Genomic DNA, 15,642 nt, shown 5'->3' on the forward strand with positions numbered 1-15,642 from the left:
CCGCCGGCAGCCGGAGCAGCAGCCGCCTCAGTAACTCGGGCCCTCGAGCCGACGCCCCCCGCCCGGGTCGCCCGCCCTCAGCTCATGCATAAGCCCAGCGGCGGCAGCAGCGGGAGTAGCAGCCGCCGCCGCCGCCGCCACTACCACCCCCGCCCGACTAACTGAGGCGCCGCGCCGCGGCGGGAGTCCGAGCCGAGCGAGCCGAGCGCCGGCAGCGTGGGGCCGCCGCGGCGCGCTTCGAGCTCGGGGCCGCCGTCACCGCCACCGCCGCGCCTGGGAGATGTGCCCGGAGGAGGGCGGCGCGGCTGGGCTGGGCGAGCTCCGCTCCTGGTGGGAAGTCCCGGCCATCGCACACTTCTGCTCGCTCTTTCGCACCGCGTTCCGCCTGCCCGACTTTGAGATCGAAGTGAGTGCCGCGAGGAGCGGGCAAGGCGGCGCAGCCTGCGCCCCTTTCTCCCTCTGCCCCACTCGGGAGTCCCGGGAACATCATGAAGGAGGGAGCTGGGGAGCGAGAGACTTTTGCCTGTAATCGGGGGCCGGGAGAAGGGATCCGAGGTGGGGGCGCGAGGCGTGGAAGGGCAGAGGGAAGGCGGGCGGGCGGGGGCTTTGCAAAGGACGCCAAGTGCGGGCGTCCGGGTTTGGGACGTTCTCTCGGGCGGCCGCGGTGCTCACCCGCAGCCTCAAGGAGAGGGCAAAGGGAGTAGCAGAAAGGAGGAGGGTGAGCCTCTGCTTTTGTAGGAGTGGGAATGGGGGGCAGCTCTCCCGGGAGTTCTCTGGAAGGAGAGGCTGAGTGTGTGAAGAAGAGTGCGTGCGCGCGCGCTCCCTTCCTTTCGGTGCCATTGAAGCGGCGAGCCAGCTGCTCCGGGCGGGGACGGGGTGCTTGCGGGCGAGGGGGCTCAGGGGTGGGGGGAGCCGGCGGTGGATTAACTCGGACCGCGGGTGGAGAGGCAGCCGCTGGTGCTTGGTTGGGGGAGGGGGCAGCTGTGCTGGGGAGAGACTCGCCCCCACTTTGGCGGGCGCCCTGAAGCGGGGAGTCGCACTTTGCAGACACCCGGAGGCCCGCGACTCTCGGGGGGCGCTTTGGGTGAACTTTGGGCTGGCGGAGATGGGGGCCTGGGCCGGGGGAGCGCTCTGCTCAGAGTCGCTCCGGCTCTGAGCCCTTACTCTGGGCTTCGAGGCTGTGGAAGGAAAGTTTGGGACTCCGTTATTCTTTTCCAGCTCCTTTCCTCGGAAAATACAGCCTTCTTTATTTGGGGAGCCCTTTGAGTTGATTTCGCCACCATTATCCCTTCGGGCGAGCGTGGTGGAAAGGGATGGCTTTTCTCACCAGGCGGAAGGTGCTTTCAAACTGGAGGCTTTGTGATAATTGAACTAAAATCAGAGGGTCCTAGTAGCAGGGATGGTGGCGGGAGTGTGAGGTCCGGAAGGCTTACGATGGCTAAAACAAGCTGGTAGCCCCACCAGCAAGCATCCTCCTTTCTTTTCTTTTTATTTTGGAAAGGGGATGTGAAATCTTTGATTGGTTGGCAGGTTGAACTACTTTCTCCCTTATGACACTATGTGTAATGATCACCTTTTGCCTTTGGACAAAGGTAAATGGAAATTATTTGTTGGTCAGTTTCTTCTTTTTAATTCTGCCAATGGCTTTGGCCGAAGGAGTAATCAAAATAATAATCACTCTTGATTGAGGAAATTGTTGTCGTTCCCTCCCCACCCCCACATAGGTTACTCTGCCATTTTCTGATTGATTTTACTCCCTAAGATTTTTGCTTTCACCTTTTATATTTAGATTTAGTCTTGTTTACTGAAATATCATTTACACCTGATCTGAATGAAATGTGGGAACATGCTCCTGTTGCTGAGTTAATGAAATAGGAAAAATAAAAAGATCAAAAGGTGGTGAGCCTGGAGAATGAAGAGGAATGTAGACTGATAAACTAGGGCCATTCAGTGGCTTTTAGCGATTCTTAGTTCCTTAAGCTGATTAAAACAATGTGATTAAATCTTAGGCTTTCCCATCTGTTTTTAGAAAGATTTATTAATAAGACACTTTGAGTAATATCACAGCATTTGTTTTCAGAGTTTGAAAGTGAATGTAACAAGCAAGATTTTGAATAAAAATGTTTTTGGGACTGCTTGGAAAATATCATAAGACAACTGTTTATATTGACATACTGACCAAAGGGAAACAGGGTCACAGAAACTAAAGGTTTGAGAATGTTAAAACTCAAGAGATGTTTAACAATTATTCTGATGTCCTGCGTTTTCTTTTAGTTGGTATAAAACTGTGACTAGGTTAATTATGTCATGCTGCTCAAAATGGTGTCTGTTGTGAGAGGTGTTGAGGCTTGTGACAATGCTATCTTGGATGCTGGTAAACTTGCCCTCTAGCCTTTTTCCTTCCTTGCAAAGTAATACAGTTGAGGTATTGCTGGGTTTAGGAATTTAAGAGTTTAAGACCCAACCCACAAATACTATGGAAAAACTCACCTCTCAAAATTCGTGTACATGTTCCCATTTTGTTGATTGAAAATTGGTGGTGGTGGTGGTGGTAGATGTGTGTCATGCAGTTGGTTCTGACTCAGGTGACCCTGTACCAGGTTTCTGAGGCTATAAATATTTACAGAAGCAGAAAGCCTCAGCTTTCTCTTGCAGAGCGGTTGGCGGATTCGAACTGCTGTCTTTGTGGTTACAGCCCAATGCTAACCCACCACGGTTCCTTTGATAGAGAAATGTTTCTGTTGTTAAGTGCCATCGAGTAAGTTACTACCCTTAGCAACCTGGTACATGGTTTCTGAGGAGCAGCTTGTGAGCTTGAACCACCTACCTTGTGGTTCAAACCAACTTTGCAGTCTAGCATATTAACCCACGGTGCCGTACCAGGACTCCTTGAAGCTCACCAGCCGCTCCTGAAAACCCTATACAGGATCATTATGAGTTGGAACTGACTCGACTGCACTTAACAACAGGAGCAGTGCGAGTAATCTATGAATAACAGAAATGTTTTGAGATGACTGTCTTTTTTGATTCTAGCGGTTTTTCTTTTTTGTTGTTAAAGTAAACGCTATTTGAAATATATGCAACGCGAATGAATATTTCTCCTTGGAAACTCTATACAGGGTTGCTATGGGTCAGAACTGACTTGATGGCATTTAACAACAACAAATATGTACACATATTTACAGGAATCCTGACGTAGCGCCATGGGATAAGCACTGGACCCTAGGGTTGGTTTGAACTGCAAGGTCAGTTTGAACCACAAGGTCGACTGTTCAAACTCACCAGCTGTTCCTTGGAAACCCTATATAGGTGTGCTATGAATTGGACCCAACTAGATGACACTTAGCAACAACAACAGTATTTACATATGTTAGGAACTACTCATACCTATATTATTTGGAGATGTTTCAGTAAAATGGATTATAGATGATAGTGACTTTTCCCCCTTGGAGTTCTGATATAATCATCCTTGTGTTAGGAGTGTTTAGAAATGGTTAATGTAGATTTTAACAGAGGTTTTCAGTGGTTATGAAAAAAAAAAAAATTAAATTGACAAGTTAATTTGTATTTTCGACTTCTAACAAGTTTGACTCTGATAGTTCAGAGCCCTCTGACAACACTTGTTAGTTTGGGTTCTGTATGTATAAATAAATTCTGTGTGTGTGCCTGCACACCCACTTAGGAGAAAGAAAAGATTATTATTTTTTTAAATCCAGTAATTGCCCTGACTGGTTAGGAAACAATCTCTTGGTTAGACTTTATGATGCATGAAAGACCCTTATAAAAAGGAAAAAACAAAACAAAAACAATTAAATGCAGAGTTGTACCTGTTAAGCCAGGTGGAAAGTCTCTACAAACTTAATTTACTGCAATTTAAAAGATAGCAGTGATGGATAATATCAAATGGTAGAAATTGGATATCAGCTTTTTTTAGGAAGCAAGTTTTCAGCTGTGGAAAAGAATTTCATTTTATCTTTGACCATCCAGCTGAACTCATGGGTTTATAGAAAATTTTTAGGAAGCTGAGTCCATAATGACTTGGGCTTCTATTTGTCTAAAGTGAAGCAATCTCTCAGATAGGTGAAGAGCTGGGAGGATTCAAGCAGCAATACTGCCAAAGGTCAAGACCTCCCACTTAGAGAATTTGTCTCCTAAGCGTGGGTATTTTAATTTTTGTCTGTAAAAACTTTATTATATATATTTTTAACTCTGTTAACCTTGAGTATGCAGGATTTCTGTGGAAGAGATTTGATTCTTGATTATAATGTGTGTTTAAAGATTTGTATGTTGCTCCCAACTGGCCTTTAAAGACGGATTCTGTAGTCATCAGACTGAAACTCTGTGAATGTACATGCACAGTGCTTTCAGTTCAGAATTCCTGCTTATAAAATGAATACATGAACATTATAGAAAGTTTGAAAATTAACGTAAATTATGGATAAAATAATGTAACTATAATCTCACTAAAGAGGCCTGGTGGCACAGTGAGCACAACTGGTAACTGAAAGGATGGTAGTTTGAACCCATCAACTACTCCGAGGGAGAAGGTGTGGCTGTCTGTTTCTGTTAAGATGACCTTTATAGAAAGATCTTTGTTGTTAAGTGCTGTCCAGTTAGTTCCTACTCATAGCAACCCTGTACAGGGTTTTCCAAGGAGCAGCAGGTGGGTTTGAACTGCTGATCTTGCAGTGCTGACCCTACAGGCCACACCTGAAAAGATTACATCTTTGGAAACCTTGCGGCGGGCCAGTTCTACTCCGTTGTACAAGGCTGCTATGTATGAGTTGGAATTGACTCAGGTGGCCATTGATTCTGCCTCATAGGTTTTTCTAAACGAAATCAGATTGCAAAATGTTTTCTCCCCTGCTTTTGTTTGGGGGTTTATAATCCCACCGTTGTTAACATTGTATCCCACCTATGACTCTGGGATAAATATTTTAGCATACTGAGGAATTTTTGTATGTGCTCAAAGTGTATTTTTATGAAAGGTTAGGTGGTGGTTTTATTTTGCACAGGTGGAGATTGAATTATACTGAATGTGCTTTGAACCCACCAGGTGCTCTGTAGGAGAAAGATGAGGTTGCTTCTATAAAGATAAGATAGTCGAGGAAACCCTATATAGACTGAGACACTATAAGGTAGAATCAATTTGGTGACTGTGGGGAATGGACTTAACCATGAGCTGGAGTAATTTGTTAAAGAAAGCTATAACTGGCCTTGCCTCAGATTATCTGTTAGTATTCCAGAACCAGCACTTATAAAGCAATTCATTTAAATGATGTTTTATGTAATTAACATTCTAGCAGGTGTTTTTGTGATTCGATTCAAACTCAGTAGCGACCCTTTAGAACAGAGTAGAACTCTGCCTCATAGGTTTTTCTAAACTAAATCAGATTGCAAAACCTTTTCTACCATGGAGCCCATGGGTGTGTTCATATGGCAGATCTTTCCGTTACCAGCTGAGCCCTTGACTAAATTTTGTGCTGATAGTTGACCTGCTCAGAGATTTACTTGTTTTTTTCCAAGCAAAGTGCTCTTTCCAGTGAATATGAGGACTTCAAGAAGTTTATGTAGAAAATGGAATGAAAAGATAATGGGATGTTTTTACTAAGTTTTGGAAGTCCACTTGTACAGCATGTCTCTTAGCCAAAGTAAGGTAACCTGTCCTGGGATTCATCATGATAGGTGTTGTGGGCTTTTCTCTGGTGAAGAGACTGTGTTGCTTCTAGGTGAAAATAGTGATGTATAATAATTTCATTGCATTGTATAGTAATCCTCTGGATGAAAATAAATCTGATTGTGCTGTCTACTTTCTTCTTGAGTTTGTCTTTTTGAGTATTAAATCCTTTACCTTCCATGTATCTCTGTCCTGGTTGTAGTTGCAGGTGGGTGAAGTCCACCACGTAATCAGCATGGTGATCTAGAAGGCAGTTTCTCGGATTCAAATTCCTGAATTCTATCCTTGGTGCTTCCTTGGGTCCAGACCTTTAACTAAGAGCATCAAGGCCTGAATTATTAAACATGAAAACAAATAAAAAATTGCTGAGACTTATCAGCATACCAGCCATTATATGGGGTTCTAACCTTGGTGTCCATGAATGGGATAGGTGTACTTAATGTGCACTTTGCTAGAGAAAATTCTGAAGGTGGTCCCCAACCATTCAAAAGCTAAGAGGCACTGAACTAGAAGAAAGAATTAATTGGCCTTAAGTAACAGCCCAGTTTTGTGATACAAGATGCACCGGTCTAGGGGTTAAGAAACTTGGGTTCTGACTCTAATTGTGCCACTAACTAGCTCTATGACCTTGGACAGGTCAAAATAATCTAACAGTAAGTGGCATTTTTTACCTTTAACCGTCATCATGAGGTGTAGGGGCTATTCTCATTTTACAGATAAGGGAATTGGAAATTTATAAACGTGGTTTGGGGTATGGTAGAAGGAAGGGGAAGCTCTCATCAAGATTTCGGGTTCTCTGCCCACATTCTGTGGTATTACTACAGCATGCTTGTTTCTGTACTTCAGCTGTTGTTGTTGTTAATGTGCCATCTGGTTGCTTTCCACTTACAGTGCCCCTCCCCTGTAAAGGGTTTCTGAGGAGCGGCAGTTGAGTTTGAACTGCTGACCTTGCAGTTCAAGCCACCCTTGAGGTCCAGTACTTGTCCTGCAGCACCACACTAGGAATCCACTTCAGCTGTTAGTATCAATGCATTGAAAGATTAATCAAATAAGTAATGGCTGAGATTCCATACTGCAACTTTATAGAGTTTTTTGAAATTTTAATAATGTGTGGGGTACAAAGGACTCCTAGTTAAAAACCTCTTCAAGGACAAAATCTGTATTCTTTTCTATCAGCACATATTTATTGAAAACCTGTGTGCTTGCTAGGCAGTATATGAGGTGCTTGGGAATACAGCTATGAACGTAACACAAAAATCCTTACAGTAGGAAGAGATAGTAAATAAATAAAGTATATGTATAGTATATCATTAGCACTCAGCGCTGTGTTAATGCACTGGACTGCAAAGTCGATTTGAACCGCAAGGTTTGCTGTTCAAGCTCACCAGCAGTTCCTCAGAAATCCTGTACAGGGTCGCTATGGGTCGGAATCAACTTGATGGCACATAACAACAACCATAGTATATCAAAGAGAAAAATAAAAACAGGATGGAGGCACAGGAAGGGCCAAGGTGGAGAGATGGGAAGGAATTTACCAAAATAGGGTGCTTAGGTATGACCTCACAGGAATGAATGACATTCGAGTCGGTCCGAATGATTTAAAAATTAGTAGTTTGTCACACTAATGTATTTCATGTAAAATTCCTGATGATTACCTCCTCTTTTGAGAATGAAAGCCCTAGAACAGGATATGAATTATAGTGGGGCAAATCTTGCAGTGTAAAATCCTGAGAGGGGGGAGGACGTTCTGTTATTAAACAGAAATTTTTCCAAAAGTGAATGCTAGTTTTCTTTCTAATTATACCAACCTCTTTAAAGGGAAAACATTTTTCTTTTTGTCTATCATGTGACCCTTCCAAGGGGCACTTGGGAGCTGGCTCCTGCAGCTGTAGAGGGGCAATACCCCCTGAAGGACGGCCAATGTTAGCATCTGACTTGCTTTAAACGGAAGTTAAGTTTGGTCTTGCTTAATTTTCTGGAACGCACTTAGGAAAGCCTAAAATACAACTTGGCAGCTTTCAGTACAACTGACCATGTGCCCTTTGATCAGGAGAGGCTGGGCACCGGATCCACCACATGGTGTGTTAGGAGTCCGGAATGAGGAGCCGCACTGGCAGAGTGCAGAGGGTGGCTTCAGTAAAAATGTAGTGTGTAGACAGAGCCAAAGGCGACCGAGCTGCACAACTTCCAGTGAGCGGGGGTTTTAGATTTCCTTGATTGATTCTACCTTCAAAAGGGAACAAGTTTAGAGAGCCAGAAGCCTGGATTGAGGGCACACACCGGTTGTTAATTTTAATTGTAATTTTAGGCATACCATTTTTTGGGTGTCAGGTGCCCCATTTTGTAAAATGGGAATTTTAGAGTAGAGCCCTATTTCCTTGGCAATGTTCTCTGATTCTAAGGCTTTTATTTCTCAGTGTGCATAGCATGATTAACTAATTCAGAATGTCAGTTTAAATAAAGGTTGTGGGCTCTTTTAGGATCCATGTCTTACTAATTCATTTTGTACCAAGTGAGAGCTGTAAATCCATACTTGGTGTGTGTGCGGATTAGAGGAATTTATTTCTCTTTCTGTGAAAATCTTGTCTGCCAAGAAGCTACTTTGAAAGTAGCATTAGAGATTCAAAGAATCTACAGGGTTCTCAAACTGAGTTAAGATTTTATGTTTTGGGAAATTCTGGAGGGTTGAAGGTCTTGCTTGGACTGTGTATTTTCCCTTCACTTTTGTTTCCTTACTGTGTTTAACATCATTCATACCTGGAAACCCATGTAATATCTTCTGGATTGTGGTTTGCCTTTCATTTGATGCTGTGACCTTTACAAATAGCTATTTTGCCCTCCCTTAATATTTTCATATTTCAATGGCTGCTTGTATTATACCTTCTTTACATTAACCTCTAACAGATTTTTTGTTGTTGTTGTTACATTATATTAGCCCCAACTGTTCTTGTATTTGGAAAAGAATGATTGGGTGAAAATACAGAACTCAAGATTCCATGCGTTTCTTTAACTCAAGGTTTTTCAACCTCAGCATTATTGACATTTTGGTTTGCATAATGCTTTGTTGCAGGGAACTGTCATACGTGTTGTGGGATGTTTAGCAGCATCTCTGACCTCTACTCTCTAGGTACCCATAACACTCCCAGGCATGACAAATAGAAATGTCTCCAGATATTGCCAAATGGCTCCTGGGTGCAAAATCACCTTTGCTTGAGAATCACAGCTTTCTTGGATGTAAGTAGGGAAGCCTTCTCAGTGTTGGACATTGTGTAGAAGGTACTCTGTATGGGAGGTTAGGTGGGTTTTTCCTTCTCACAGTGATCCCCACTGCCCTTATATTGTAAACCTCTTATATTTTTGTTTATTGAAATTGTAGGAAGTTAAAGTTGCTCCCAGATGTGCATGTCATCAGCAATTGCACATGTCAGAAACCTGGGAAACAGATGTGTTAACTTTTTTTTTTTTTCCACCTCTCTTTCCTGGAGAGTCCCTAAAGGAAAGAAGTGTGGTTTAGGGTAGTAGGGAGGCAGTTGTAAAGCTGACTGGGTCAGATAAAGAAAGGCCTCCTTGTAAAGAAAGGCTTTGCTCAGCTCAGGCAGGGCCTGGTGCTGTTGGGGGAGGAGGGGTCTTGGTCTGCAGCTGGAGGCTGGCTCAGCGGCTGCCATTGCCTGTCAGCACACAAGGCTCTTCTTGACAAATCTCTTGAGTTTTCCAAGTGGAGGGGGTGGTAGTGGTGGTGGTTAACCATGACCAGGTCAAAAGTTCAGTGGGACCTAAGTTGAAGGTGGTGTGTGTGTGGCAAATATCAAGTTATATGTAAAGTACATTATTCCATCAGAATTTCCCATTTAAGACACACAATCCTAGATCCTAGAGACTTTCATGAGGCATCTGTTTTTCGTGATTTCTACCATTTGATTTTGGTCTTTGGCAAGTATGGTAAAACATTTTATGGGTTCAGATAGATTTTCATTTGGGTTATAGCAATCATGACATTGTGATGGTGACTTAGTAGATAATATTGCATTGTGAAGGGCTTTGAACTTCTTAGAAGAAAGATGCTATAGAAATTTAAGAAAATCTTATCACTTATCTGTGGCTACTGAGGATGTCTCTCACTGAAAGTGCTGATCGTATAGCATCTTTTTTTTTTTTTTTTTTATCTTGGGGTATTTGGGCCCCACAGAGACAATCAGTACCTTATTTATTGTTCTTTATCTTTTTTTGTCTGGGAACTTAAGGTCTGATCACACTTTTTTTTCTCTCTTTTCTATTGTTGAGCTTGTAGGCGGATGTCCTAGGGTTTCTTCTGGGCAGTGGTGGAGGAAGATTAGAATTTCTGGGCAGCATCAGGGTATTAAATTGCTGAATGTGTGTAAATAAATTGGTGTGAAGTCAGTCACTTCTACAAGCAACACAGTTTTCTCCTCTTCAAAGGGCAAATGAACCCTCAGAATACTTCTCTTAATGTGCTCTGTTTGTAATGTGGTTTATGTAAAAAATATATGGGAGATAGGCTTTCATTCTCCTGTTTAAAGTCCCAGACCTCATGTGACCCTCAGTGAAAGCTATTTGACTGGTTTAAATGATGTAATGTTCTTGTAAGTTTCACATTGTAAAGGCCAACTTTTGGCTTTGATTCTATAGCCTGGCTTTTCAGGAGCTACTTCTTTCCTAGAGTAACTCCCTGACTTCACAATATGTTGTCATTGAGGCATGCTGTTGTTGTTAAGTACCGTGGAGTCCATTCTGACACATAGTGAGCCTGTATAGGGTTTCCAAGGAGCAGCTGGTGAGCTTGAACCTCTGACCTTGCAGTTCAAAAGGCTTTGCAGCCTGGCCCATTAACCCACAACACCACACCAGGACTCTGGAGGAATGTGGCCACCTGAATTACATGTGTGAGTGGTTGTTACAACAGACTGTGTATCCTCTGCCCCCTCTTCCGCTCATATTTTCCAAAACAAGTGAAAGTAAAGCCAGTGTTGGCGCCAGGATTGCATTAACTACTTCATGTTTTCAATTTTTGAGCCATTAGATCTTTTCCAATGAATAATTCCTAAGAATTGGATGGAGTCCTGGTGTGGCACTGTGGGTTAACTCACTCAGCTACAAAGTTGGTTTGAACCACAGGGTTGGAGATTCAATCTCACCAGCCATTTCGTGGAAACGGAAACCCTATCCAGGGTTGCTTTGAGTCGGAACTTAACAATAACTAGAATGGGAGAAGTTTCTCAGAATTAGGAATACTGTTAAGCAATTTGTGATTGCAAGGGCTTTTTCTCTCTTGGCCAGTTCCTTTTAATGAACACCCCTCCGGTGAGCATTCATTGTTTCAGCAACAATGGCACAAGGACAGTTGATTTGCTTGACAGAAAATGTGTTAAATTAACAGATCTACTTCTTTAGCAAATCCTTTCTCTCCCCTAGCCCCATTGTGTTTCTCCTCTCTCCCTGAAAGGTTGTGTTTATAGATTCTTTTAGGTGTGGGACAATTTTTATAATCAGTGTCCTGGAGTTCTTTGTTCAGGGAACAAGGTGATTTAAGGAAAAAAGGTGACTTAAAAATTTCACCTGTTGCTGTAATCAAGCAATTTGATTTTGGATTATTATTATTTTTTAACCTCTTGTTGTTTAGTGTTTTTACTTCTAGACTGTTACTAATCTGGGTTAATATTTTACACAATTTACTTATCCACCCCCCACCCCACCCCCACACACACATAAACACATTCTGTCTGTAAAAGACCATTCTGCGAGCATTTTTATTTGTGTCATTAAATCAAGCATCCAGCTCTTTTTACATGATGTGTTGAGGGTTGGGAGGGGAATGATCTAATTATGTTGTAGATACCTATGATCTCATAACCCTAGATTTTCATCAGTTTCAACAGTGGAGCCCATATTCATTATTGCCTGTGACTGCCTTGGATTTTGGTAGTAAGCAACTTATTATTTTAAGTAAAAGTGGAACTTCAAAATTAAAGGAGAAATCTCAAATGCCAGTCTGCCTTCCTTCTGTTTGTTACTGTCATCATTACTAACATTCAGGTTGCAAAGGTATGTGACTAGGTTGCTATTCTCCTGCCCTGGAGAATTAGGATATAGGGATTTTTTTGTTTTTGTTTTTCTAAGGTGTAACCTAGGCTGTGTGCCAAATGAGTGATGGAGGATATAAATGCTGTAAGAGTTCTGAGGGTGGAGGTAGTTAGTTAATGATAATGAGTAAGAATGCTTTCTGGAAAAGACAGGTCTGTGAGCTCACCAGGAGTAAGTCAATATGACTAGCTAGATCAGAGAGTTCTTATAGGGGACTGATGAAAAATAAGGTTGCTTGAAAGAAGGGAGCTGCATCACAGCACATCTTAAATGCCAGGCTCACTAGTGTTATTCATGTTGTTTAGGCAGTGAGGAAACAAAAGTTTTAGAGTAAGGATGGTCTTGTGTATTAAGAGTTTTTGGTTAAATCTGGTATTAATAATTAAGACACAACAGTAGAGAATACTAGTGGGTGTGAAATGTTGAAGGTAATGGTAATAGGAGAGGACCTTTGTCATGTTGTAATTATAGGACAAATGGGCAGAACTAGATAATCAACAAAGTAGGCACACAAAAAAAGATTACATCAGTTGGGATGCTTGTGGTAATGAGTAACAGAGGTAAACTAACTGACTTTAAAAACCTCTGTTAAAAAGATGACCCTTTTAACATGTAATCTGAAGGAAGGCAGTACTTGGCAGGTATGGCAGCTCAGTGACAGATGTCATTAGGCACCCAGGTGATGGAAACCTCAGCTCCAAGGTCTGCATTGCTGAGTGATGCAGAGAAGTATAGGAAAATTATAATTGAAAACAGTCACTGGGTTGGTGATTTGATGGGGTCAAAGATGACTTCTGAGCAGGCTGTTTGAGTTACAGTGGTGAAGGAGGAAGAAGGCCGAGGCTGACACTTGAAACACATTCTCGTAGGGGATGGGAGGAAGAGAATGCTGAGGAAGAGAACTTTTCATTGCTTCTTTTTCCTGAGTATTACATTGTTGTTATAGTTATTGTTAGGTGCCGTTGAGTCAGTTCATAGCGACTTTGTATAGGGTTTCCAAGGAGCAGCTGGTGGATTTAGACTGCCAGCCTTGTGTTTAGTATTCCGGCACTTATCCTATACTGCCAAACCGGGACTCTGAGTATTATATTGTTGTTGTTGTTATGTGCCGTGGAGTCAATTCCGACTCATAGCGACCCTACACAGGGTTTCCGAGGCTATAAATCTTTACGGGAGCAGACCGCCTCATCTTTCTCCCGCGGAACCACTGGTAGTTTCGAACTGCTGACCTTACGGCTCGCAGCCTGATTCGTAACTACTACGCTACCAGAGCTCCTTGAGTATTTATATTACTCTTGTTAAAAAGAAGAGTAAATGAGTTTCAGTTTCTACATGGTAATGTACTGAAGAGATCACTTGTAAGGCAGCAACCAGCCTCTTTCCAAATTCTGCTCCCGGTCATTTGTCATGCTGGTATTGTTGTTGAGTGCTCTGGAGTGGCTTCGGACTCATAGCCACCCTGTATAGGGTTTCCGAGGAGTGGCTGGTGAATTTGAACTGCCGACTTTGTGGTTCAAACGGACTGTACTGTTTAGTGCATTATTCTGCAACGCTACACCATTATGGTGATGGTGGTTATGTTCTGTGGAGTTGGTTCTGACCCACAGCAACCCTGAATAGGGTTTCTGAGGGTGTAAATCTTTACAGGAGCAGGAAGCCGCTTCTGTCTCCTGTGGAACAGTTGGTGGTTTTGAACTGCTGACCTTGAGGTTAGCAGCACGACTTCTAACCACTATACTATCAGAGCTCCTCCTTTGTCATTGTAGGTATTCACATTTTATACCAGATATCCTCTTCTCTGCCCTATCCTTCTAGCTGTTGGGGTGGTTACCCCTCCCCAGTCTTATCAGGTGCTTAGTGTTTTAGTTTCCAGTTTAGTAAAATGAAATCCAGAAACAGAAATGTACCCCTTTTGTCATTGGAATGTTAGATTTGCTCTTGCTTAGTTATTGATTGTTTGAGATACTTCAGTTTTGAGTGTCTCTCTATTAAGTATTTAATGATCCATGAGATCACCTTGAAGATAATAATGAATGGGTCTTCTGAGCCTTTTGTAATGGGAATTTGTGTACAAATAAGACATTCAGGTATTAATGTTTTTAAATAACAGGTTCACCATGCAAAAGGAAGCTGTAAACTTGATAGGACCTCTGTTTTTTTTGTTGGCGTGACAAAAATTTTGGAGGTTATCTTGGCAACTCTACTCACCCCTCCACCCTTTCTCAGGGTCAACTAAATCTATAACCTGGCCAGTAATCTATAACACATCTTGAAAGGAAAGACAACTGGGTCAATCAAATTCCCTTTCTTGGTAGTGTAACCTAGGAAGTACGAGGATTATCGAGTTAGTGTGGAAAAGAAGCTAAAAGGTCAAATGAGAATCCATGGTGCAAGCCAAAATCTTACATATGAGGGAACTGAAGGTGAGAGACACAAAGCATTAGAGGAATTCAAAGGTCCCAACTCCAGACCAGTGGTATGTATCCTGCAGGAACCCCCAAGTTTCAGAGGGATTCTGAATGTTTTGCCCCCTGAAGAGGTGAACACTCATCTTCCCATACCCACTTAAATAAGTGTGTCAATATTTTATAAACATAGGATCATTTTCTTACATATTCTTCTGAATTCTGCTTTGTTCAGTTTGCAAAGTTACATGACATAGAATGCCTTTCATCACAATGCATTCTGATTTTTAGTAGCTGCAGAGTATTCATTGAATAGATGTGTTATACTGTATTGAGCCAATCCTTTATGGAATAGTTTGTTTTACTTTTTTGCTATAACAGCAACCATGAACAGAAAGATTCTTTTTGCAAGGTAGGACTAGGTTTTTTGTTTGTGTTTGTTTTGGTCATTAAACTTCTGTTATTAGCGTATATTTGATGTTTTAAATTTTTAGTGTTCTGCATAGTCACTTTTTATTATATATTTTGTGATAAACGCAAACACTGATGTCCAGTTTGCTCTTTGCACTGCTTCACGTGTTTGTCATACATCAATTTACCTATTCCATTACGTTTTCCCTTGAGGTGTAGGTATCACCTTTATCCCACTTAGTTGGTGAGGAAACTAAATAAAGGTGAATGACTTTGCCTCAGATCATACAGGCAGTAGGTCTCAGAGCCCAGACAGCTTGACTTCAGTCCTGGTATCTGAGCACTTGTCTTTTAAACAGTTTCCACTGAAAAATAACTTAGATGACTAATAATTATTTTGGCTGCAGTGGTAGAGTGCTGAGGTGTTGTTTTTCCCCCCCAGATTTACGTAAAAATTTATTGATACATTCAATACCAATATTTATGAGAGAGAAATTGATTGCAGGTTATTTAGTGGTTAAGTGAGACTGAATTATTAATGTGGTATTTAAAAGGGAATCTTAAGAGTTGAAGCAAAACTAGAGAAAGCATTGATTGAGTTAGGAAATGGCATTCTGAAAAGAAATTCAAAATTTTCTCTTTAATTTCTTTAATTATGTGGAGAATACATCAATACCTTTTTTTTTTTTAAGTTTTTATTGTGAATTGAGTGATCATTTACATGGAAGAACATCAGTTTTGCACTCATCATTTCATTGCAGTGATTACAATCTCTTCCGTGCCTCATCATTCAATAGTATTTGCTTCCATTCCCTCTGTATGTTTGTTTGTTTGATGGTGGTGGGGGATGTACACAGAAACACTCAGGAGTATATAATGATTTAAACAACCAAAGGGCACATTCCATAATCCTGCCTTCTGGCTGCCAGCCCTCAGTCTTTCTCTTTCCATGAGTCTAGAGTCCTCACCTGCTCTCTCTCTCTCCATGTCCTCATCTCTGTCTCCATCTCTGGTGTCCCTGCCTCTGGATAGGGTCCCACTCGTGTTCTT

At 42.0% G+C, this 15,642-nt stretch overlaps 1 protein-coding gene across 1 annotated transcript in view; it reads left to right on the top strand.

Moving 5' to 3' along the window:
• Positions 1 to 280: 280 nt before the first annotated feature.
• CECR2 (cat eye syndrome chromosome region, candidate 2) overlaps positions 281 to 15,642 on the top strand; it is a 195,443-nt gene continuing 180,081 nt past the window's right edge. Inside the window, exon 1 of the mRNA XM_006862781.1 lies at positions 281 to 406. Within this exon, the coding sequence (XP_006862843.1) occupies positions 281 to 406 (126 nt within the window). The remainder of the gene's footprint in view (positions 407 to 15,642) is intronic.

This window comes from Chrysochloris asiatica, unplaced genomic scaffold, assembly GCF_000296735.1.
Source record: "Chrysochloris asiatica unplaced genomic scaffold, ChrAsi1.0 scaffold00050, whole genome shotgun sequence".
NCBI classification, from domain to species: domain Eukaryota; kingdom Metazoa; phylum Chordata; class Mammalia; order Afrosoricida; family Chrysochloridae; genus Chrysochloris; species Chrysochloris asiatica.